Raw genomic sequence first — 26,541 nt, 5'->3', positions numbered from 1 at the left:
GAGCGGCTGGGCCCGTGAGCCATGGCCGCTGAGCCTGTGCGTCCGGAGCCTGTGCTCCGCAGCGTGGGGTGGGGGGGGACCACAGCGGTGAGAGGCCCGTGTACCGCAAAAAAAAAAAAAAAAAAATTAAGAAAGGCCAAGGGGTGGGGGGTGGCTAGAGGATTAGGGTGGGGGATCGATACCCAAAGGAAAAAGCACAGCAGAAGCTCATTGCAAATTGGGCATGTCCAAGGAGTGTTTACTGCAAAAGTCTCAGTTTCTTGGTGCTGGGAAAACTGTACAGCTACAGGTAAAAGAATGAAATTAGAACACTCCCTAATACCATACACAAAAATAAACTCAAAATGGATTAAAGATCTAAATGTAAGGCCAGATACTATAAAACTCTTCGAGGAAAACATAAGCAGAACACTCTATGACATAAACCACAGCAAGATCCTTTTTGACCCACCTCCTAGAGAAAGGGAAATAAAAACAAAAATAAACAAATGGGACCTAATGAAACTTAAAAGCTTTTGCACAGCAAAGGAAACCATAAACAAGATGAAAAGACAACCCTCAGAATGGGAGAAAATATTTGCAAATGAAGCAACTGACAAAGGATTAATCTCCAAAATATACAAGTAGCTTATGCAGCTCAATACCAAAAAAACAACCCAATCCAAAAATGGGCAGAAGACCTAAATAGACATTTCTCCAAAGAAGATATACAGATTGCCAACAAACACAAGAAAGGATGCTCAACATCACTAATCATTAGAGAAATGCAAATCAAAACTATAATGAGGTATCACCTCACATTGGTCAGAATGGCTATAATCAAATACCTACAAACAATAAATGCTGGAGAGGGTGTTGAGAAAAGGGAACCGTCTTGCACTGTTGGTGGGAATGTAAATTGATACAGCCACTATGGAGAACAGTATGGAGGTTCCTTAAAAAGCTAAAAATAGAACTACCATACGCCCCAACAATCCCACTACTGAAAAAAAAAAGGTTCTGAAGAACCTAGGGGCAGGACAGGAATAAAGATGCAGATGTAGAGAATGGACTTAAGGATATGAGGAGGGGGAAGGGTAATCTGGGACAAAGTGAGAGAGTGTCATGGATATATATACACTACCAAATGTAAAATAGATAGCTAGTGGGAAGCAGCCGCATAGCACAGGGAGATCAGCTCGGTGCATTGTGACCACCTAGAGGGGTGGGATAGGGAGGGTGGGAGGGAGACCCAAGAGGGAAGAGATATGGGGACATATGTATACATATAGCTGATGCACTTTGTTATACAGCAGAAACTAACACACCATTGTAAAGCAATTATACTCCAATAAATATGTTTTAAAAAAACCCTCACTTTCTGTGTTAGATTTTTTTCATAATAAAATGTTGGAGAAAGATGTCTAAACATAAAAGGGGAGGAGGGATCAGCATCCGCCATCCTCCACTCAGATATGCTGGGGCATCAGGTACAAGCTCTTGGTACCGGCCTCTTACAATGGGGTCTCCATCCCACTCAGTCTCAGCTTTCCCACTCGATAATTTTTCTCAAATCTATTTATAAATACTCCTGGAACCAGTGCCAAGAAAAGAACACAACACAACTGGCTGAGTGTCACCCACTAGGGGGTTAGTATCCTGCCCATGCCCATAGTGAACCATGAAATCTGAAATGCAAAGAGTCAAGAGGAAATCATCCCACAAGACTTATCTGGAAGATGTGTATCAAAATATTATCATCTAAAAAAGAGAGAGAAAGCACAAAGAAAACATATCGAATGTCCATCTGTGGCCTAGTTGAGTGAACCAAGTGATATCCAAATACTGGAAGCCACAAAAAACATCCATGGTGATGACAGAGGGAAAAGTGCTCATGAAATGTGGGGAAAAAAATACAGAGGCAAAACTGACATATTAAACATAGAACGACCTCAACTACACAGAAGCAACACAGAGATAAACCCGGGAGAAAATGGGACAAAGTAAATACATATTTTTAAATGAGAGCTTCTGGAAGATCAAGTTACCTGCAAAACCAGGTGGAAAGGAGAGCATGGCAAGGAAACACAGCAGTCCGGTGGGAAGAGAGGGTTTTTTTCCAGAAAAGGCTGGGCAAAAGGAGAGTGCAGACCTGGCCCCCCTGCCTCCCATGCAGCCCCCAGGATTCTCTTCCCACTCCTATTGCCCTGTTAATACTTGGTTCTGTTGCTCCTCTGCTTTTCAGTTTTTTACTTCTTTAATTTCTGTTTATTATTTACTTTCTTTGAGTCTATTATGTTGTTACTTTGCTAACTTCTTAAGTCAGAGGCACAACTCTTTAAACTTTTGGTCTTTTTAAATAATATGACTAAAGCTATAAAGTTACCCCTAATATAAACCCACAACCAAATTTTGTTGTATTTTCATTGTCATTTCATTTCTAAGTAGCTGATAATTTGTGATGACTTTTTTCTTTGACCCATGAGGTATTTAGATGTGACTTTCTTAACTTTCAAGTGATGAAGGATTTTTAGTTATCTTTTTTTTTTTTTCGGTATGCGGGCCTCTCACTGTTGTGGCCTCTCCCGTTGCGGAGCACAGGCTCCGGACACGCAGGCTCAGCGGCCATGGCTCATGGGCCCAGCCGCTCCGTGGCATGCGGGATCTTCCCGGACCGGGGCACGAACCCATGTCCCCTACATCGGCAGGCGGATTCTCAACCACTGCACCACCAGGGAAGCCCTTGGTTATCTTTTTATTGGTATCTTTTTAGGTAAAATTTGGTCAAAGGATATGGTCTCTATGAAACCAATTCTTTGAAAGTTGTGGAAACTTTAGGGTTGAGAACAAGGACATGTTCCATGTGTTTTTGATAGGAATGTGTACTCTTCAATCACTGAGTGCAATGGTTGATAGCTGCTTTAGATCAAGCTTATTGATTCTGTTATTATCATCTTGTCTTTACTGACTTTTGTTGATTTGCCAATTAATGAGAGAGGTTTCTGTGTTTTTTTTCTCTGACATCAAATATGTGGTACCTTTTCCAACAACCAACTCTCCAACTCTCTGACTCCAACCAGGTGTCCAACAGTTCAACCCAATTCTGAGTTAGTGGTCAGACCCCACAGGTTCAAGGACTCAGCCCACAAGACGGCCCCCACTTCAAATGCCAATTGCCATGAGGTGCCCAGGCCACCAACACTACTGTCCAACCTGGCTACAAATTCAGGGGTTCCCATGACTCCCTCCTCAGATTCGATTAATTTGCTAGAGTGACTCAGAACTCAGGAAACACTTTACTTAGGTTTACTGGTTTATGACCTGAGTTCCGGATATAACTCAGAAACAGCCAAATGGAAGAGATATGTAGGGCAAGGTATGGGGGTTCAATGCATGGAGAGCACATGATCTCTCCAGGCACCACCCTTCCAGCACCTCCAAGTGTTTACTGGCCTTGAAGTTCATCAAATCTTGTTCCAGAGTTTTAATGGAGCTCAATCTCCAGACCCCCTCCCTCCCTGGAGGTTGGGGTGTGACTGAAAGTTCCCACCCTCTTGTCACTTGGTCTTCATGGTGACTGGCCCCATTCTAAGGCCATCTATGGGCCCACCCTGAGCCACCTCATTAGCATAAACTCACTCCCAAATTAGGCATTATAAATATCAACTTTCAGATTCAGCATTATAGATTTACCCACATATTTACCTTCCCCCCCCCACCCACATTCATTCTAATCTTGCATTTCATATTTTCCCTTATGGGATTTCTTCTATGGGACTTTCCTTCTGCCTTAAAGTCATCCTTGAGAATATTTAAATTCTAAACTTTTTGTTTGTTTGTACAATTCTGCACCCAATTCCGATGTGTAGGTTGTCTCCCCACACCAGGCAAGTCTCCAATACCACCTGGGTATCCCACAATTCAACCCAATTCTGACACTATCTACCTGGAGATAGCATCAGAGCCCACAGGTTAAGGGCTCAGTCACCCAAGACTGCCCCCTCACCACTTCAGACAGCAATCACAAGTCTAAGTTATCACCTGTGCCTCTGACCAACTGGCTATAGATAGGTTTTTACAACCCTCCTTGGATTCCATTAATTTGCTAGAGCGGCTCACAGAATACAGAGAAACATTTTACTTAGTAGATTACTGGTTTACTATTAAAGGATATAACTCAGGAACAGCCAAATGGAAGAAATGCAAAGGGCAAGGTATGTGGGAAGGGGCATGGAGCTTCCATGCCCTCTCTGGGCATGCCACTCTCCCCAAATCTCCATGTATTCACTGACCTGGACACTCTCCAAACCCCATCTTTTGGGGGTTTTATGGAGGCTTCATTATAAAGGTATGATTGATTAAATCATTGGCCTTTGGTGACTGATTCAAGCTCCAGCCCCTCTCCCCTTCCCAGAGGTCAGCAAGTGGGATTGAAAGTTCTAACCCTCTAATCACATGGTTGATTCCTCTAGCAACCAGCCCCCATCCTTCAAGGCTTTCTAAAAGTCACCTCATTAACATAAAGTCTGGTGTGGTTGACAGGAGCTTGTTATAAATATTAATACACCTCTATCACTCTAATTACATAGGAAATTCCAAGAATTTTAGGAGCTCTGTGCCAGGATTAAGGACAAGACCGAATATATATTTCTTACTGAAAATCACAATTATCTCAGATGAAAATGTCTTATTTCACCTCACTCGTGAATGACGGTTTTGGGTACACAGTTCTAGGCTGATAGTTATTTTTCTCTCAGTACATTGAAAGTATTACTCACTTTCCTTCTGGCTTCCACTGTTGCTTTTGATAAACCAATTTTTTTAAAAGATTTTTCTCTCTACCTACTTTCAAGATCTTCCCTCTGTCTTTGGGATTATGGACTTTAATTAAATGTGACGAGGTAGAGCTACAGACCCACTGGGCTTCCTGAGCCTAAGAAGTGACAACTTCCATCAATTCTGGAAAATTCTCAGCCATTATTTCTTTCCTCTGCCCCATGTTCTTTTCTCTCCTTCTGTAATTCCAATTAGATAACTATGTTATTATACTAAATCTTCTCTCCCTTCTCCCATCTCTTACTCTTTTTCATATTTCCCAATTCTTCAGAAAATACACCCATGGATTTTTTTTAAAGAATATATTTTTATTTCTACAAGTTCTCTTTGATCTGTTTATGACCTGCTTAATCGTCTTTATAGTCTCTTGCTTCTTACTAATATTTAAATGCCTTACTTTATTCCTTTAAATATACTAAATATACTTATTTTATATGCCTGGTTACTCCAATATCTGAAAATTTGTAGGTTTGATTCTATGATTTTTCTGCTGACTCATGTTTCTTTTGGGGTTAAATTAGTGTTTCTGGGTTTTTTGGGTTTTTAACCACAAAGGTATATTCCTTAGAACTTATTCTCTGTAAAACTTGAGTTGGATAAGGGTTTGTAAAGAAAGGTTTACACTTGCATTTGCCAGGCTTCTAGAAATACTACCACCCAGTGCTACCATTTTATTTTTAAACTATGACATACTTTCTACAAAACAAACTAAAGCAGATAGGAAAATCAGCAAAAACCTTCCCTAGTATCTGCACCAGTTCTCACAGTGATCAGTGTTTATGAAATTGGAAGCAAATGTAAAGATTAAACACTGACTGATCCCCGTCTGGGTCATGTGCACAAGAAGGCTGGCTTTAGAGCTCCTGAAAGTCAGAGCTTCCTGCAAGCTCCAGTGTTTCTGTGAAAACTGACTTGGTTGTCCAAGAAAAGAAGTACTTCTGTCATATGGCAGTCTCCTTTTAAAAGCACTGAGGTAAAACACGGAATGTGCATTTCTTTGGATCTAAACCAAATATTTTAAGGTCACAGTTACCTGGAGAACCCTGAAGACATTTGCAGGACACATGATCTCCAAGCAGCATTTCACTCGGAAGCTGCCCACACTTAAAACACCATTGGCCACCTCCTTTCTCATTTTCTTTATGGCTCCCACATAAGGTCACATGTCGGCACAGCGGCTCATGCTCAGGCCAAGAGACTGATGTTCCATAAATACCACTGCCCAGAGAAGACACTTGGCTCCCGACTCTGGGCATCCACAGACGGTGGGAAGGCCTGAGCACTTTTTTAATACACTATATTCTTTTAAAGATTTTTTTTTTTTTTTTTTTTTTGCTTCACCTGGTCTCAGTTGCAGCACGTGGGATCTTCATTGCGGCATGCAAACTCTTAGTTGTGGCATGCACGCGGGATCTAGTTCCCTGAACAGGGATTGAACCCGGGCCTCCTGCATTGGGAGTGTGGAGTCCTACCCACTGGACCACCAGGGAAGTCCCACCCTGAGAGTTTTTTAATTCACAGCACAGATACTGGCAGCACCATCAGTACATGGGCCCCTGTGTCCTTTATTTATATGTCATGAAGACCTACTCCATTCTGGTCCAGTGGATGTCCTGCCTTTTTAATATTGTTCACTCCAGGAGACTGAACCTCAGAATGGTGCTGCCCACCCAGCCTGACCACCTGCTCTCAGTTTGGGGGAATGGGAAGGGGTCAGAACTGCCTGGCTGTTTCCTTCCCTGAGGGGAGCCTCGCCTCACTAGGCTGTCCAAGCCCTCAGAGCCCCCCATGTCTCAGTCACCTTCAATTTCCCAGACCCTCTCTGTGCTCCATCTTCCTCTCAGGCTCCCAGCAGCTCCCCACCCCCCAGCTCCACTGTCCCAACCTCCTCCTGGAGTGACTCCTGGCTGCATCTGGCTGCATGTTCTTGGAGGGGATACTGCTGCTGCCCCAACACCAGGATGGCTCCTTTGTCACTCAGTCATCCCATCCCAGCTCTGTGGGCACTGCTCACATGCCTCACAGGGACAGGCCTGTCTGCCTTTTGCCCTGGGTCTGCAGATCACAGCTCAGAGTCACCAGGGCCCAATCTCCTCTGGACTCGGAGCTCCATCACTGGTCCAGGCCTCTGAGGCCTCTTCCCTTCTTGTCAGTCCAGCAGACTGAGAAACTCTGCTAAAATCTTTTATCTGGTGTGCACAGGGAAAGCATCTCAATATATCTAGTTTACCTGAAACCAAGTCCCAGCACCTTCCACTCAAAATAAAAATACAGTGATCCAAAACCTATGGGATGCAGCAAAAGCAGTTCTAAGAGGGAAGTTTATAGGAATACAATCTTACCTCAGGAAACAAGAAAATAAAAAACCTAACCTTACACCTAAAGCAACTAGAGAAAAAAGAACAAACAAAACCCTTAGTAGAAGGAAAAAAATCATAAAGATCAGAGCAGAAATAAATAAAACAGAGACAAAGAAAACAATAGCAAAGATCAATGAAACTAAAAGCTGTTTCTTCGAGAAGATAAACAAAATAGATAAACCTTTAGCCAGAGTCAACAAGAAAAAAAGGGAGAGGACTCAAATCAATAGCGTTAGAAATGAAAATGGAGAAGTTACAATGGACACCACAGAAATACAAAGGATCCAAAGAGACTTGCAACTGTATGCCAATAAAATAGAAAACCTGGAAGAAATGGACAAATTCTTAGAAAGGTACAATCTCCCAAAAGTGAACCAGGAAGAAATATGAACAGACCAATCACAAGTACTAAATTGAAAAAGTGATTAAAAAACTCCCAACAAACAAAAGTCCAGGACCTGATGGCTTCACAGGTGAATTCTATCAAACATTTAGAGGAGAGTTAACACCTATCCTTCTGAAACTCTTCCAAAAAACTGCAGAGAAAGGAACACTCCCAAGCTCATTCTACAAGGCCACCATCACCCTGATACCAAAACCAGACAGATACCACAATAAAAGAATATTACAGGCCGATATCACTGATGAACATACACGCAAAAATCCTCAACAAAATACTAGCAAACCAAATCCAACAACACATTAAAAGGATCATACACCATGATCAAGTGGGATTTATCACAGGGTTGCAAGGATTCTTCAATCATATGTAAATCAATCAATGTGATACACCACATCAACAAACTTAAGAATAAAAACCATATGATCATCTCAATAGATGCAGAAAAAAAGCTTTTGACAAAATTCAACACCCATTTATGATAACAACTCTCCAGATGGGACTTCCCTGGTGGTCCAGTGGGTAAGAATCTGCACTCCCAGTGCAGGGGGCCCAGGTTTGATCCCTTGTCAGGGAACTAGGTCCCGCATGCATGACAAAACTAATGTCTGAATGTCGCAACTAAAAAGCCTGCGTGCTGCAACTAAGACCCAGCACAACCAAAATAAATAAATAAATAAATATTAAAAAAAAAACTCTCGAGGAAGTGGGCATGGAGGGAACCTACCTCAGCTTAATAAAGGCCATATACGACAAACCCACAGCAAACATCATTCTCAATGGTGAAAAGCTGAAAGCATTTCCTCTAAGATCAGGAACAAGACAAGGATGTCCACTCTTGCCACTTTTATTCAACATAATTTTGGAAGTCCTAGCCATGCAAATCAGAGAAGAAAAAGAAATAAAAGGAATCTTAATTGGAAAAAAAGACGTAAAATTGTCACTCTTTGCAGATCACATGGTAAAGACACTACCAGAAAACTACTAGAGCTCATCAATGAATTTGGTAAAGTTGCAGGATACAAAACTAATACACAGAAATCACTTGCATTCCTATACACTAACAATGAAAGATCAGAAAAAGAAATTAAGGAAACAATCCCATTTACCATCACATCAAAAAGAATAAAATACCTAGGAATAAACCTAAGGAGGCAAAAGATCTGTACTCAGAAAACTATAAGATGCTGATGAAAGAAGTCAGAGATGACATAAACAGATGGAGAGATATACCATGTTCTTGGATTGGAAGAACTAATATTGTCAAAATGAATACACTACCCAAGCAATCTAGAGATTCAATGCAATCCCTATCAAACTACCAATGGCATTTTTCACAGAATTATAACCAAAACGTTTACAATTTGTATGGAAACACAAAAGACTCCAAATAGCCAAAGCAATCTTGAGAAAGAAAAACAGCTGTTATAACCAAAACGTTTACAATTTGTATGGAAACACAAAAGACTCCAAATAGCCAAAGCAATCTTGAGAAAGAAAAACAGCTGGAGGAATCAGGCTCCCTGACATCAGACTATACACAAAGCTACAGTAATCAAAACAGTATGGTACTGGGAATTCCCTGGCAGTCCAGTGGTTAGGACTCTGCGCTTCCACTGCAGGGGGCACCAGTTCAACCCCTGGTTGGGAAACTAAGATCCCACATGCCACGTGGCACAGCCAAAAACCAACACAAAACAAACAAACAAAAAGTAGAGTACTGGCACAAAAACGGAAGTATAGATCAATGGAACAGGATAGAAAGTCCAGAGATAAACCCACGCACCTATGGTCACCTAATCTATGGCAAAGGAGGCAAAAATATACAATTGAGAAAAGGAAGTCTCTTTTGTTCGTGGTGCTGGGAAAACTGGACAGCTACATGTAAGAGAATGAAATTAGAACACTCTCTAACACCACACACAAAAATAAACTCAAAATGGATTAAAGACCTAAATGTAAGGCCAGATACTATAAAACTCTTAGAGGAAAACATAGGCAGAACACTCTCTGACATAAATAGCAGCAAGATCTTCTTTGATCCACCTCTTAGAGTAATGAAAATGAAAACAAAAATACACAATTAAACTTAAATACTAATTAAACTTAAAAGCTTTTGCACAGCAAAGGAAACCATAAACAAAACAAAAAGACAAGCCTCAGAATGGGAGAAAATATTTGCAAAGAAAGTGACCGACCAGGGATTAATGTCCAAAATATACAAACAGCCCAGGTAGCACAATATGAAAAAAACTAAGAACCCAATCAAAAAATGGGTGCAAGATCTAAATAGACATTTCTCCAAGAAAGACATACAGATGGCCAAAAAGCACATGAAAAGATGCTCAACACTGCTAGTTATTAAAGAAATGCAAATCAAAACTACAATGAGATATCACCTCACATCGGTCAGAATGGCCATCATCAAAAAATCTACAAACAATAAGTGCTGGAGAGGGTGTGGAGAGAAGGGAACCCTCCGACACTGTTGGTGGGAATGTAATGTAAATTGGTACAGGCACTATGGAGAACAGTATGGAGGTTCCTTAAAAAACTAAAAATAGAACTACCATATGACCCAGTAATCCCACTCCTGGGCATATATCCAGAGAAAAACATAATTTGAAATGATACACGCACCCCAATGTTCACTGCAGCACTATTTACAATAGCCAGGACATGGAAGCAACCTAAATGTCCATCGACAGAGGAATGGATAAAGATGTTGTACGGCAAACTCCTGGGGCCGCCGTGAGGATGTCGTGACTGCCCCTCAGCCCCGAGATGCTGCCAGGGCACAGCCCACAGCTCCCCTGCCTGAGGTGTACACGGGCAGGATCTGGTCTCTCCCCACCCCTCCCCTCCCAGATTTTATCATGTGGGCAACCTGCTGCAACTGGTTCTGCCTGGATGGACAGCCTGAGGCGGCCCCACCGCCCCATGAAGCCAGAACGCAGGCTTATTCTAACCCTGGGTACAGCTCCTTCCCTTCCTCCAGTCTCGGAATGAAGCCGCAAGGCCTGTGGGGCCCACTTCACAAGCATGGCCAGGAAGGCCAATGGCCATGTGTCTCAGGACCAAGAGGAACCCGTCTACCTGGAGAGCACAGCCAGAGCACCTACTGAGGGTGGATGCAGACCGTCGACTCCGAGGATAGCTGAGGCTGGAGGGCCCCTCTGTCTGACCTGACCAACCGGCGGACACTGAAGGTCTAACTGTGCGGCATCTCAAAGAGATCCTGGCTCACAACCTCATCAACTACAAGGGCTGCTGTGAGAAGTGGGAGTTGATGGAGGGTGACGTGGCTGTACAAGGGTCAGAAGGGACTCCAGCAGCTGGTGTGTGGTGCTGAAGCCCAAAACAGGGGAGCAGTGCCATCCAGCCTGGAGGAGAACCTGTGTCGGATCTGCATGGACTCGCCCATCGACTGTGTTCTGCTGGAGTGCAGCCACATGGTCACCTGTACCAAGTGTGGCAAGTGCATGAACCAGTGTCCCCATCTGCTGGCAGTACGTGATCTGAGCCGTGCATGTCCTCTGATCCTGAGGGCTTCTACTGGCTTCTTTAGTGCTTTACAGGGACATAGCTCGAGATGTCTGGGCCCACAGTTAGCCAGCTTATAGAGGGGTAGGCTAACAAGAAAATCTGCAGTGTTCCTAAGACCAGGGCAAGCAAAGATGCTGTGTCACCTCTGGGCATGCCTGTCTTGCTTCAGAGGTGCACCTTGCATCTGGCAGAGGCAGAGGCCAGTGGGAACTGGTACAGATCACACAGGCAAGTCCCTGTTTCAATGATCTTGGGGTGATGATGGTAACCGATGGAGAGGACTTTCTGGAATTTGGACCATATCTTCCTCCCTTCCTCTGAGAACCTAAACAGTTTCACCCTTCTTCCTGTAGCCCGCCCATCCCCCTGAGCTGCGTGCCTCTGTTTCACCCACCAGAAGTCCTGGTAGGAATGGCTCTCTTCTTCCCCAGCACATCTGGATTCATTTCTGGTCCCTTCAGCTTTCTGTGCTTTAACCAACCTTTGCTAAAGTCTGTTGCTGCATTACCTAAAATCCAGGTGCTTCTTCAGACCAAAAAGGTGTTAGCTTACGAGACCAGTAGTGATCCTCCTTAGGACAGAATTTGGGCCAGTAAACTCACTTCTGGTGAGAAATGAAACACAAATGCTACTGAAAAAAACTTGAAGTCGTTAAGAGTTGCTTCCTAAGTGCTGGGATTGGAAGCTATCAGTCTCCTGACCTGCCCTTGGCAGTCAACAAAGCATCTGGCTTTCAAACTGCTGGGAAATTCCAGCCTCTGTGCAAGAGATGGTGCATGGATCATCTCTGCTTCTTCTCTTGGGGCCTGACTTTGTGCCATCCTTAATTTTAGCTTATGAGAAAAGGGAAAGCATTGGGTGGAAGTAATGGCTTTTCTGCTTGGCTTGACTTCTCCAACAAACAGCCTTAAACCACTTTCCCCTGAGCATGAGGTCCCTCCTTCCCACAGAGGATTTAAACATGGTCTGACTGAAGGCACAGAGACTTAGGCAAAGAGCCTCACTCTTCTCTAGCCAGACAAGACACAGCACCTAAGAGGTATCAGAAGGTACTGAATGAGGCTGGATTCAGCCCTTGAGCAGACAGCTCGAAGTCTTAGTTCCCCAGTTGGTGGGGACTCCTTACTCCCATTCCCTTTCTCAGCCTGCTGATTTAAGGTCAGGAAGAAGCATTCTCTAAGCCCTTTAGGAAGGGCCATACAATGAATAGGTGATGTTTCTGAGCCCTCCTAGGGTCTTTTCACCACTAGAAGAGCTTAAGTTTGCTGGAGAAGCTTAGCCAAGCACAAACATACATACTATGTACTATCAGAAAAGCTGTATGTGCCCCCATTACCACTGGATGAGCTATGCAAAGCCTTAAACACCTGAGAGCCTTGGCAGTCACCCCCACCCCTTGCAGCCAAGATCTCTCAGACTAGAAGAAGCAATCATGACTGTGGAAAGCAGTGGGAAACCTCTAAGGGGACCTGTTTATTGGTACAGACATGCTTAATGCTCTCCATCAACCACTAATCCCTTTTTGGGGGAGTGAAATAATTTTACAAAGTGGTTGTCAGCTGAACACTGGATCATTTACCTTGACATTATACCAAGTCCTGGATGATTTGATTCTTGGCCACAGCCTTTGTAGAAACTGGGGGCATCAAGAGATTTCCCTGTAAAGACATCATCTTTCACCTTTCTGCTGGACAGTAAATACTACAGTTTACGGTGCCTATCAGTTTAACAAAGGATTCATCTACTCAATTCCTCTGTGAAACAGGTCTACATGTATGCAGCTCAGTTACAACCTAGCAATAACTTCAGGACAGAAGCTGGCTGTCTCCCTACTTAAAACTTGCTTTCTCTGCTGAGGCCTTACCTCTCCCTACCTCCCAATTTCCCTCCTAGACATGAGTTAATAATATCCTGATGGTTGGTTTGTAACCTCAGGAAGAATTAGAACTGATGTCATTTACTTATTTTGGAGAAAGAACTTGCCTTGAAGTCGTCTAACCTCTTTTGGTGAAGGTTTCCATTTAGGAAAAAAAGGTGCCCCTGCCTTTTTTGTATCTTATTACTACACCAAATAAAAGTTGGGAATTCTAAGATCCCAATTCAGTTACTATCTAACCTAGGTAGAAAACTTGATTTTTATCCTTGAATGCTCTCTGCTGCCCGTCATGGATCCTTAGTCTTAATTATGATGGAAACATCTAATTCTTCCATTATTCCACGGCTTTTGCTGTGATTGTTCTGAGATTTCAGCTGAGACTTGTTTTAAAAGACATGGACAGCTAACTGGTTCATAATACATTGGAATAGCTGGATCCAAACTAGTAAGAATAAGCTGTACAGGAATTAGTGCTCAATATATATTGTATACATTTGTTGAAATCTTTAAAAAAAATGTACATATATACAATGGAATATTACTCAGCCATAAAAAAGAATGAAATGATGTCATTTGCAGCAACATGGATTGACCTAGAGATTGTCATACTGAGTGAAGTAAGTCAGACAGAGAAAGACAAATATCATATGATATCGCTTAAAAGCAGAATCTTAAAAAAAATGGTACAAATGAACTTATTTACAAAACAGAAATAGAGTCACAGATGTAGAAAACAAACTTATAGTTACCATGGTGGGAAGTGGCGGGGGGTGGGGGAGAGATAAATTGGGAGATTGGGATTGACATATACATACTACTATATATAAAATAGATAATAAGGACCTACTGTATAGCACAGGGAGCTCTCCTCAATACTGTGTAATGACCTATATGGAAAAAGAATCTCAAAAAGGGTGGATATATGTGTAACTGATTGCTGTACAGCAGAAACAAACACAACATTGCAAATCAACTAAACTACAATAAAAATTTAAAATAAATAAATAAAGTTAAGGGGAAAAGAAACCAGAGTTCCACATGGGCCAGTTGTGGGTCACACTTTAATAGCCACTCTGAGGCATCAGGTAGGACACCCAGTAACCACGAGATTCACATTGCAGTGGGAAAATGGAGGTCAGTGGTTTAAAGTGGGGAAGTAAGTCACCCTCTTACTGTGAAGACATGACTACATCAGAAAACAGCAGCAAGTAAGCCAAGCAGAAACTCCTCTCTGCACCCTGGGCACTGCCGTCCCAGGGCAGCCACTCCTCCCCTGAGCTCATGAGGGCTATGGTGGGGAGAGGGGGCTGCCAATGCCATCGTGGGGTCGAAGCTGTGGAGATGTGCTACCCTGGCATAAAATGGTATTGGGGCTCCCCCAGCTGGCACCCCTGAGCACAGAAGTACACCTCGGAGGGCTCAGGTGGGTGTGAGCAGTGCATGTGCCTCCACTCGCAGACACTGCCACTCCACCTGGCCCCAGGAAATTCCCACCCTGAGACATGCCCCCAAGCCAACATGGTAAGACCATTCCCAGAGCCCACTTGCCCCTTCAGCCACCCCAGACACTGAGAAGCCTCCTTTCCAGGCCTGACCAAGCAAGCTCAGAGGGGTGCGGACAGCCCAGAGGCATCCTGGAGCATCCTGCCCTTGGCTGATGGATGAACTAACTCTAGATCTATATGGTTCGGAATCTCATCCAGGGCCTAGTGGAAGCTGGGCCTCTGCTCAGCAAAGAGGCAGGCGCAGGACTCACTTCTACCCACCCTCAGTCCTCAGGAGGGCTCCTGATGCTCCAGCCACAAAGCCACCAGGAGAGGACAGCCAGCCTGAGCATACGACCCTCCACAGGAAGCATGATGGGCTGGGAACACCTGGGCTGCAGCAGCATGCCCCACCATGCCTGCAGCTCTGGGAGGCCCACATATACTTGGGGACACTCCAAAGGGGTATTCTTTCAACTGGGCCACCCTAGGAAGTGGGGGCTGGCCTACAGGGTGCAGCAGATAAGCAGAGGCCCTGTACAGGATTGCAGGGACATCCAGGGCTACTTAGTGGATGTGGGCCACCAGTCTGGCACAGATGCAGTTAGGGCCACAAGGCCACTCTCAGAGGTTCTGATGTGGAGAGGACCCTTGATTTTCTCAGACCGCAACAGAGCCAGACCCACGTCCCCCAGGCCTGCCCTGTACTTGCCAGCTGCCTGCCCCGACTTGGTGAGCACAGAGGTGCCAGGGGCAATGCTGCCCACAGGGAGGGGGCCTGAGAGCTGTACTGGGAAGAGGCGCTTTCGGATGACACCCATGTGGTGGGTGCGAGCCGTCAGCTCCTGGCCAATGTAGCAGCCCTTGGTGAAGCTGATGCCATTCATGAAGGCCAGGTTAGACTCCAGCGGTAGGGCTACTCCTGGGGGCAGGTCGTGGACCCCCTCGGGAACGCCTGTAGAGGTAGGGAGAGGCTTGGTGAGATCTAAGGTGTCCTCCAGAGCTGGGGGCTCAACCAAGAGTGGCCGGGGGTACTGGCCTGTAGGAGTCCCACCATCTGACCCGCCACAATCCTCTGGGTCCCTCCTAGGTCCCCCTCTTGTCCCTCCCCATCCTCCAGGTCCCTACTCCAGCCCCGCACTCTGGTCCCTGGGTGAGCACCTTGGTCTGGCCCTCAATACTACCCACTAAAGAAGAAGACCCTACCCCTGACCCGAGATCTCTGCTCTCTCCCCTGGCTCCTCCCAGTGCCTGGGTTCACCACACAATTTCCCCAGGGCTCTGTGTCACACCCCTCCGGTCCCTTCCCATCCCACCCTGTCCTTCCGCCCCCATCCAGCACCACCCCTCTACCCCCAACCCTTCCCCAGGTCCAACCCCATGTCCATACCTTGCTGGTACCGGTGTCGGTGATAATCCTGGAGGTCCCCAAGACGGCCCCCGGGCACCAGAGCTGAGCCCTCATCCTGGGAGAGGAGCCGCCAGCCCATGCGAGCAGTCCGGGGATCACGGGTGAGGATGGCGGTGCACTCGGCCTCCTCCTGAAGCAGCACAGCCCTGCCGGCCTCCTCAGGGGCACAGGGCAGCACGGCCCACACGCGCAGCTCGGGGCATGGCTCCACGGTGACCCTCCGCCTGATCTTGTGCAGCACCAGGTGCCTCTGCAGTGCATCCAGCACTGAGCTGTCACACTCCAGGAGGAAAGTGGGCTGCTCATGGGAGCCCTCAGGGAGCCTGCGGGGAGAGGAAGGGGTGCATGGGGGCGGGCAGGGCACACCGTGGGAAGTGCATGGAGTCAGGCCACAGATATACGCGGCTGTGCCTCCCAAGTGCAACTTGGACCACCTAGTAAAGCAGCACAGCACAGCATGTGCTGGAGACCTCGTGGCCATCACCCCTCCCAACCCAGGGAGGAAACCCCAGGAAACAGTCTGGCAGGTGGAGGAGAGGGCTTGGCCCAACAGGTGGGAAGCAGGGCCCTGGGACCACAGTGGTGTCCGGTGTGCAAGGTGAGGCAGAAAGGCACAGATGGCCACACTGAAGTCCAGAATTTGCCTCCTCCAGCCCTGAGAAGCCACTGAGAAGCCAAAGGTCCTAAGGCAGGGCGCACAATGGATTTCAGGAGGGATGTGGGCAGGCAGGAAGAGCTGGGAGGACAGCAGACAGCTGACGCAGGTGAGATGCATGGTGAGGCCACACCCTGCCCATGCCCACCTCCCACCTCCCCTAGGGAAGCTCCGCAACCTGATCAGGGCGCCAGAACCCTCCTAACCCTCACTTCAGGCAGCCCACACCCACTGGAATGACCCCAGATCCTGTTGTCATTGACGGATGGATGATGGGGCCCTTACAGACAGATGAGCACAGAGGAGAGGCCAGTGCACCATCAGACATGGTGGAGGGGCCCTAAGTGGAGACATCCAGGACCCAGGAGTACATGGCTGGAGTCTTGGTTATAGATGTGGCTTAAGCAAGGACCCACAGCTGGGTGGGCGCTGAGACACAGAAGCGGGTAAGACCTTCCAGGAGCACGTTTAAGAGAGAAAGGTCATCAGCTGGTACCCCAGACCCCTCCTCCAGAACCCATCAGCTGTGCCCCCAACCCCCTCCCCAGGCAGGAAAGGGTTAAGTGCTGCCCTGGAGCAGCCAGTCACCCCCCGAGGAAAGAGCTACAGAAGCTTGCTTGGTGGGTTCACCTTACAGCATAAACCCTGTCATGTCCATGCATATATCAGCCATGGGTCCAATAAGGACAGGGACAACCATGTGCAGAAATCGGAACACAGCAGGCTGTAGCAGCAAGTCAGGTTAGCACCTCACCTTCCAAACAGTCCTCAAAGAAGGTCAAAAATGAGATCAGCTAAGGGGTGGAAAAAGGATCACTTACGGATGGAATTAAAACGCAAAAAAAAAAAACCAGAAGAGTTCAAAGACGCTGCCTCAGATAACCACATGGAAAGAAGTTCAAAGTCACTTATCATGAAACAAAGGCAAATTGAAACCACGATGAGATACCACGGCACAACTATCAGAAATAAGAACATCCAAGGCAGTGAGGATGCAGAGAAGCTGGATCATTCAGCCTTGCTGGTGGGAATGTAAATGGAACAGACATTCTGGAAAATGTTTTGCAGTCCTTTATAAAACTAAACATGCAGCTACCACACAACCCAACCATTGTACTCCTGGGTATTTATCCCAGAAAACACCCCAGGTATTCACATAAAACCTGTGCATGAATGTTAGAGGAAGTTTTATTCTTAACAGCCAAGAAATGAAATCAAAATATCCTTCAGTTGGTGAATGGTTAAACAAACTGTGGTCCATTCCCTCAATGGAATACTACTCGGCAGGGAAAAGGAACAGACTACTGATGAAGCCAAAGGGCATCAAGGTGAGTGAAACCCAATCTCAGAAGACTCTGTTTGTACGATATTCCTGAAATGACACGATCATAAAGGTGGAGAGCGAGCAGGGCTGAGGGGATGAGAAGGGCAGTATGCCCACAGAGGGCAGAAGGGAGCCTGATGGTAATGGAGCAGCTCTGTCTTGATCGAGGTTACACAGGTCTACATGTGTGATCAAATCAGAGCTGCATGCATGAGAGCACGTGGAAATCTGGGAGAACCTGAGCGCGCCCTGTGGCTAGCCCATGACATGCATCCCAATTGTGACCCTGGACTATAGCAGGCAAGACGATGCTACTGCAGGAACTGGGTGAAGGGTATATGGGACATCCCTGTTCATTTTTTTGTGGCTAACTGTAAATCTATAATTATTTCGAAATAAAAAGTTGAAAAGAAGAAAAAGGAGCTGCCTCTGGAGAAGATTGGTCCATGCCAGTGAGAAGGAAGACAGCAGTCGGTCAATTTTCATCAAAAGCCTTTTAATGTTATTAGGTTTTTTAACCATGTGCAGGTACATTTTTATTTTTTAAATATCTGATAAAGGATGCAGACAGAAACAGTATGAAATACTGGCAAGGGGAGGAATTGGGCATGGGTGGACAGAATGTGAGGCTGTAGGGGAGAGTAAACCTCGGGGTGAAGAGGGAGAGATGCGGGTAAAGCCATACCCAAGGAGGGAGGAGGCCCAGCATGGGGAGGGCCCCGAGAAGGGCTGGTGAAGGGACCACCAGGATGCCAGGGTAGACAGGCCCCAGGCTGATGCCCCCATGTCACTCATGGGGCGGATGTTCTACAGGGTTCAAGACAAATTGGGTGGGGCAGGGCCAGGTTCTGGGCTCAGACATTTTCTGTGCAAATGGCCATGTGCCATTCAGCCCCTCAGGACTAACAAAGCTGCAATGCACCCCTGCTCCCCACCACCCCAAATCAGACTGTCTGCTGCCCCTGCTGCAGCTGAGTGACAGGGGACAGGTGAGAAGAAGAAGGGGTGAAGTAGGGTGAGCCTACGCTCAGGGCAGCTTTCTTGGCCGGCACGGCCAATGTGTGGGCTGGAACACTCTCTGTGGGGCCATTCTGGGCACTGCTGAGCGCTGAGAGCACCCCTGGGCCCAGCCCACTAGATGCAAGGAGAATCCATGCCTGAATGACAACCACAAATATCCCCAGACATCGCAAAGTGCCCCTGAGTACAGCTGCCAGATAAAACACAGGATGTCCAGTCAAATTTCAATTTCAGAAAACAGTTAATAATGTCTTTAGTATATGTATTTCCCAAATACTGCATAGGTCACCTCCTAAAAAGTCACCCGTGTCTGTTTGAGATTTACCTGGGCAACGCACAATTTTATTTGCTAAGCCTGGGAGCCCCTCCTAGGGGCACAACTGCAGCAGCAGGAAAAGGAAGGTCGAGGGGCACCTGCAGCCTCCCCAGCCGGCCTGGCGGGCAGGACCTGGATATAGCATGTGGTGGCAGTGCAATCCCAGGTGTCCATCCTCACCCACCCTCCTGCCCAGGACGCAGGCTGTGTGAAAATCCAAAAAGGGACGGTCAAGCCCACCTAACCCCTTGTCCAGAACGTCCAGAGTGTCCTCCTCCAGCAGCCCGATGCCCTGCACAGTACCTGACACCCCGGTACCCACCACCCCCATAAACACTGGGACCTCACTCCTCGAGTGCAGCCCTGGACCCAGCTCTGCCCACGGCCAGGGTCTTCACACATAAACAGATCCCCTCAGGGGCACTGCAGGTACCAGGTCATGGGGCAAGGGCAGGCATGGGGCACAAGGGGGCTAGCAGGTAAGGGACACACAGGTGCACAGAGACCAGACCCAAATGCCTGTCAAGGAGTGGCGGCACTCACCAGGGGCCTTGGACTGCTGCAGGACTGTACATGGAGGACCCTGTCAGGCTGGCATGCTCCAAGTCGCCTAGGGGAACAGCCTACAGTGTGCCCATGGGGGACTGAGTATATGGAGCCCTGCACGCTCCCCACAAGGCAGGAAGCAGACAATCCAGGGGCCCACAGATCACGGCCACAGCAGGAGGGCAGAAGAGACATGGGTTAAATGGAGGCTCAGTAGGGTTGCCATAGGAGCCATGAGGTCCTGGGCAGAGATGCACTAGCCCCACTTCCCACCTTCCCTCTGCTGGGTACACACAGACCAGGAACCTGCCGAGACCAGACTCAGCATGGAGCCAGCTGAGATGAGCACCGGGGGAACCAGGCATGGAGAGAAACAAGGGAACAGTGGACCATCCGAATCCTCACCAGGCAACCCTGGCGGGATGGCCCCTGGAGACACCCTCCAGAAACCCGTGGACAGAGACTTCAGTGTGTCCCACAAAAGCCAGAGCAGCCCAGAACCAAAACCTGGAGCATCTCCTCTGCAGCCAGCACTTAAGGCCTCCATCATGAAGACAGAGGCCCAGGAAACAAACACATGGTCAGAATGAGGAAAGACTTTCAAAACACAAAGCCTCAGCTGAGAGGATGAGGAGTCAAGCCACAGACTGGGAGAAAAGGTCTGAAAAGTCACATCTGACAAAGGACTATCACTCAAAATATACAAAACCACTTACAACTCAAATAAGGAAACAAACAACCTGATTAAAAATGGGCCAAAGACCTCAACAAACACCGCCCCAAAGATAGGTGGCAAACAGCACATGAAACGATGCTCCACGTCATACGTCAAGGGGGAAAAGCAAATTAAAAAAACAAGCTACCATTACACACCTATTACAATGATCAAAATCCAGAACGCTGACACCACCAAATGTTGGTGAGGTTATGGAGCAACGGAAAGTCTTCATTCACTGCTGGTGGGAATGCAAAATGGTACAGCCACTTTGGAAGATACTTCGGTGGTTTCCTACAAAACTACACATATTCTTACCTTACAATCCAGCAATCACACTCCCTGGTATTTACCTAAAGGAGACGAAAACTAACCGCCACACAGAAACCTGTACACAGATGTTTATAGCACCTTTATTCATAATTGCAACAATATGGAAGCAACTGCTGAAATCCTTCAGTAGATGGATACATAAACTGGTACATCCAAACAATGGACTATTATTCAACACTAAAATGAGCTATCAAGCCCTGAAAAGACATGGAGGACACAAATGTATATTATTAAATGAAAGAAGTCAATCTGAAAAGGTTGCATACTCTATGATTCCAACTACATGACATTCTGGAAAAAGTGAAACTATGGAGACAGTTCCAGATCCAAAAAGATCCTTTCAGTGGTTGTGAGGAGTTAGGAGGAAGGGAGGGTTGAATAGGTAGAGCACAGAGGATATTTAGGGGCCGTGAAACTACCATATATATTATAATAGTACATACACATTATTATACATTTGTCCAATTTGTCCAGCACCAGCAGTGAAACCTAATGTGAATTAAGGACTCTGAGTAATTTTGGTGTTAATGCAGGCTCATCGATTGTAAATAACATACTACTTTGGAGGAAGAGGTTGATAATGGGGGAGACTATGCATGCGTGGGGGCAGAGAGTATATAAGATGTCTCTGTACATTCCCCTAAATTTTGCTATGAACCTAAAATTGGTCTAAAAAGTCTACTTTTTCTTTTTTCTTTTAGCCACGCCACGTGGCTTGCAGGATCTCAGTTTCCTGACTAGAGACTGAACCCAGGCCACATCAGTGAAAGTTTGGAATCCTAACCACTAGGCCACCAGGGAACTCCCTATAAAGTCTACTCTAAAAACAAAAAGCTTGTTGGTAGGAATGTAAACTGATACAACTGCTATGGAGAATGGTTGGAGGTTCTGTAAAAAACTAAAAATAGAACTACCGTATGACCCAGCAATCCCACTACTGGGCATATACCCTGAGAAAACCATAATTCAAAAAGAGACATACACCACAATGTTCATTGCAGCACTATTTACAATAGCCAGGACATGGAAGCAACCTAAACGTCCACTGACAGATGAACGGATAAAGAAGATGTGGCACATATATACAATGGAATATTACTCAGCGATAAAAAGAAATGAAATTGAGTTATTTGTAGTGAGGTGGATGGACCTAGAGTCTGTCATACAGAGTGAAGTCAGAAAGAGAAAAATGCCGTATGCTAACACACATATATGGAATCAAAAAAAAATGGTACTGATGAACCTAGTAGCAGGGCAGGAATAAAGACATAGACATAGAGAATGGGCTTGAGAACACGGAGCAGGGAGGGGGAAGCTGGGGCGAAGTGAGAGTAGCATCGACATGTACACTACCAAATGTAAAATCGATAGCTAGTGGGAAGCAGCAGCATAGCACAGGGAGACCAGCTCGGTGCTTTGCAATGACCTAGAGAGGTGGGATAGGGAGGGTGGGAGGGAGGCTTAAGAGGGACGGGATATGGGGATATACGTATGCATATGGCTGATTCACTTTGTTGTACAACAGAAACTAATACGGTATTGTGAAGCAATTATACTCCAATAAAGATCTATTAAAAAAAACAAAAACAAAAAGCTAAAGCTTTGTCTGAGAGATGCTCCTACATCTGGACCAGGGTGCACTGAGGAAGGAACAACTCAAGGACGGGAAACTAGAAGCGTGACAGTTTAAATGAAAAATTCCAGGGAGTTCCCTGATGGTCTAGTGGTTAGGATTCCAGGCTTTCACTGCGGTGGCCTGAGTTCAATCCCCGGTCCGGGAACTAAAGTCCCGCAAGCTGCGCAGCATGGCCAAAAAATAAAGAGAAAGAAAAATTCCAGAGAGAGGATGTAGAGAAAACACCAGGCAGAGAGCAAGCACGAAGAAAGCAGGAAGGTCCCAGGCTCCCAGGCGGGACAGCCAGTTGCCAGTGTGTCCCTCTCCCCAGAGAGCAGAGCTCAGTGAGATCAGATGTAGGTAAAGGGCCAAGAGCAACCAGGAGGGGAAGGATCACATCCCATGAACTAACAGCAGGCATCAGACCAGAACAGAGGCATAGCGATGGGGTGGAAGGCCAGCAGGCTTGGCACCTCATGCCCCAGAGCAGAAATGGGAGAGATAAATCTGGACATTGTTTACCAAGCCCCCAGGCCCAAAAGCAGAAATCTGAGGGAGTGTTCTCATGTCTTCTCTCCTCTAACTGCTCAGGAGAAGTGTGGCCACTAACTCAGGCTGTCTCTTTCTGATGGAATGAAGACCCCACCCCACCCCTCGGGGTGGCACTCCCCACAAAGGACTTTGAGTTGGAATCTCAGAAGAGCACCTGGGGTCAGGGGGCATCATCACAGTGCACCCCAATTCCCTCAGCACACAGACAGCAAGTGGCACAGTGATACCCCATTCTCAGGAATTAACAGAGAGAGAAAAACAAACTCCACTATAGGACAAATCAGGGCATACACAATGTGTGGAAAGAGCCACCACATACATGCTTGGTGACAAGAACTGCTGGCCCAGCAGCTAAGCAAAAATGTTTCAAATCTGAGGAAAAGTATGAAGAAAAAAAACCCTAGAAACAAAAAAATTTTACACTGTAGAGTGACTTATGAGGATATAAATTCATTATAACAAGAATGCAAACACAGAAAGATGTAAAGGCAGACTGGAGACTCAAGGAAGAAAATTTGGGGACCGAAACAACATCATTACAACACTGATAGATTAACTGAAAATTACTGACACAGAGGGTTTAAGATAATCAAAGAATGCAGTTTCTAAAAGAGATTAAAGCAACTACTGGGAAGGTAATAATTACATAAAACAGATAATGACAACAAACCTTTTCTGTAAAGAACCAGACTGTAAATAATTTAGGTTTGCGGCCACACGGTCTCTACCACATTATTATATTATTAATTATACTTTTGCCATTGGAAAATGAAAGTAGCCACACAGTATACAAACAAATGGGCATGTAGCATTCCAATCAAACTTTACTTATGAAAACAGAGAGCTGGATCTGCCCAAGGGTCATACTTTACTGACCCGTTCCAGAGTCATACAGCCCACCAAGTGCCCAGCAACATGACGTGAAAGAAGACCCAAAATACAACACATCGCCATAACACTTCAAGACATCAGGATGAAAAAGAGCCCCGAAGAGTGTCCAAAGAAAAAGCAGTCACACACAAAGGCTCAAAAATAAAAAGGCACCAGGCTTCTTGACAGCAATGCTACCTGTGGCTTCAATGTTTTCAGGGACGATTTTCAGCCTAGAGTTTTATGCCCAGCCAAGCTATCAGGTAAAACCATTTGAAGGAGTCAAAGGTCCACCTGAAGTATCCTACCTCTCAACAAGCCACTAAAGAACATACTCCTCCAGCAGGCAGGCACTGAGGAAGATGCAGACAAGAACCCACAATAGAAGAGGGACATTGGAGTTTCCAGGGCGGTTTCAGGCAGAGCAACGACCTGCAACTGCATGAGAGGTTCTAAAAGAACCTCTGAGAAAGTCTGAGAAAGCTAAGCAAGTGAAAACCGAAAGCTCTATAGCTCTAAAGGCCACTGACTTGGCTTATCCTGGTGACCATCACAGAAAGTCATGATAAATCAGCATAGACTGATGTAAAACACCAAACGCTAATAATCACTGAATACGGAGAGATTTTGGACAGAAATGTGTGTACACTGGAGAACTCAGGAAGTAGTGGCACAAGCCAGTCGCGCAGAGGCTGCTCCCTGCAGTGTGGCTCCAGGTGCCACGACCCCTTCTCCGTGCAGTGGGTCTGAGCAGGATCAGAGGCCAGGCGCAGGGGCGCCCAGGCCCTCCCATGGGTGAGTGTCGCTGGCCCATCCCTGGGTGCAGGCTCCAGCCCACCTATGGCTGCCCTGCCCCGGTGCCCTCCCCCAGGTGCCCACCCCCAGCCCACCCTGTGTGCGGGTCCCCAGGTTCCCTACCCTGGGCGCGCCTCCCATCCTCAGGTGCCCTCCCTTGGAGGCCCACCTCGGCCCACCCTATGCACAGGTTCCCAGGTGTCCCTTCCCCAGGATGCCCCGTCCTGCATCTCCTCTCCTGGATGTCCGTCCTGGGCCATTGGTAGTCCTCCCCTAGGTGCCCTGCCTCTGGGTGTCCTTAGTTCCGCCCCCTGTCCGCCCCTCCCCGGTGCCTACCCCTCCCCTGAGAGCCCTCCATGGGAGCCCATCCTCCAAGCCTTCTCATGCCCGCTACTGGGTGCCCTTCCCCTGGGTGATACCCCCTCCCCTCCCCCGGTCCCCCGGAGCCTGGGCCGCAACCCGCTCTCACCCGTAGAGAATGACGTCATAGAGGGTGCGTCCCTGGACGTTGAGAAAGTGGGCGTAGCCCGAGCGCGCCGAAGTTGAAGCCTCGCCGGCCGCAGGACCTGGAAGCGGCAGCTCATTGGTCAGCAGACCCAGGAGAAAGGGCGCAGAGTCCGGCCCGCGCACGCGCACCAGGGCGCGCTCGCCCAGTAGGAAGCAGGCCCACGCCGCGCTGCCCGCGGGCTCACCACGCTGACGGCAGGAGCTGTGGCCCAGGCGACGCCTCGGGGCAGCGCGCAGCCGCCAGCTCCAGGCCCGGCCGCCGCGCCCTGGAGCCGCTCCCCGGAGCAGCGCTGCGGCCGCCATCTTGGGGAGGAGTGAGGCGGCGGGAAGAGGCGGCCCGGGCGGCGGCGCGGGAGGGCGGGCGGGCGCGCGCCACAACAACTTGGAGGCGGGCGAGCGGAGCGTGCGCGGGGGCGGGGTGTGCGCGAGCATGCGCGGGCTAGTGCCACAGCAATCCCGGGAGGCGGGCGAGCGTTGCTCGAGTGAGTGGCCAGGGTGAGGGTGGGCGGACCTTGCGCGGGGGCGAGGCCTCGGGCTGTCAGTCCCCCGCCCACCTATCCTGAGCTGGCTTCTGCTTCTGCAGTTGACCTCCTCGTCGAGTCTCAGAGAAGTTTCTGCTTGCTTTATAGTGGTGTGGCCCTCATAACCTAAACTTTACCATCTTAACCATTTTTAGGTGCGCATTTCAGGGGCATTAAGCGCGTTCACACTCTTTTGCAGCCATCCCCATCATCCAGAACTTTCTCATCATCCCATACGGAAACTCCACCCCCATCAAACGCAGATCCCTATCTACCTCCCCAGCCCCTGGGAACCCCATTCCACTCTGTCTCTATGAACCTGACTCCTCTGGGAAACTCATATAAGTGGAGTCATGCAGTATTTGTCCTTTTGTAACTGGCTCGTGTCTACCAGGTTCCACCATGATGTAGCATATGTCAACCTTTTTAAGGGCTGAATGATATTCCATTGTATGTGTATACCATATTTGGATTATCCATTCACCCATTGATGGACATTTATGTTGCTTCCACCCATTGGCTGTTTTGAATAATGCTGCTATGAAGACGGGTGTACAACTTTGCTTTCAGTTCCTTTGTAGAACAGACACTCCTGTGTATCCTATACTCTCACACTACCCTTCACTTCTGATCACTAAATGTGTGTGTGGGGGGGTCCCCCACACCACACAATTCTCTGACACCAGCTAGGTGTCTTACAATTTAACTCAATTTTTAATCCATCTACCTGGAGATAGCATGAGATCCCATAAGACTGCCACACACACTCTCATACACTGACACTCTCCCCCTGCCACTTCAGATGCAAGTCGAAGTCCAGGTTGTCACCTGTGCTTCTGACCAACCAGCTATAGATTAGAGGTTCCAACAGCCCTCTCCT

At 47.3% G+C, this 26,541-nt stretch overlaps 1 protein-coding gene and 1 pseudogene across 2 annotated transcripts; one reads left to right on the top strand and one right to left on the bottom strand.

Annotated features, from left to right (window-relative positions):
- The first annotated feature begins 10,617 nt into the window (after window positions 1-10,617).
- Window positions 10,618-11,115, top strand: LOC102991116 (E3 ubiquitin-protein ligase rififylin-like; annotated as a pseudogene).
- Window positions 11,116-13,476: 2,361 nt separating this feature from the next.
- On the bottom strand, window positions 13,477-25,513 carry IBA57 (iron-sulfur cluster assembly factor IBA57). Of its 2 annotated transcripts, XM_028498492.2 has the most exons (4): window positions 25,326-25,511; window positions 25,103-25,199; window positions 15,872-16,215; window positions 13,477-15,436 (listed from the first exon to the last, which is right to left on the bottom strand). In XM_028498492.2, exons 1-4 carry the CDS (start codon window positions 25,441-25,443, stop codon window positions 15,045-15,047), a joined length of 951 nt encoding a protein of 316 aa, XP_028354293.1. In that variant the 5' UTR covers window positions 25,444-25,511; the 3' UTR covers window positions 13,477-15,044. The 2 variants fall into 2 exon arrangements, with proteins under 2 accessions (XP_028354293.1, XP_007113988.2); XM_007113926.4 differs by having other exon boundaries at window positions 25,103-25,513.
- Window positions 25,514-26,541: the final 1,028 nt, after the last annotated feature.

The sequence above is a fragment of the Physeter macrocephalus genome, chromosome 2 (assembly GCF_002837175.3).
Source record: "Physeter macrocephalus isolate SW-GA chromosome 2, ASM283717v5, whole genome shotgun sequence".
NCBI lineage: Eukaryota > Metazoa > Chordata > Mammalia > Artiodactyla > Physeteridae > Physeter > Physeter macrocephalus.
This window is presented reverse-complemented; position numbering and strand designations above follow the sequence as displayed.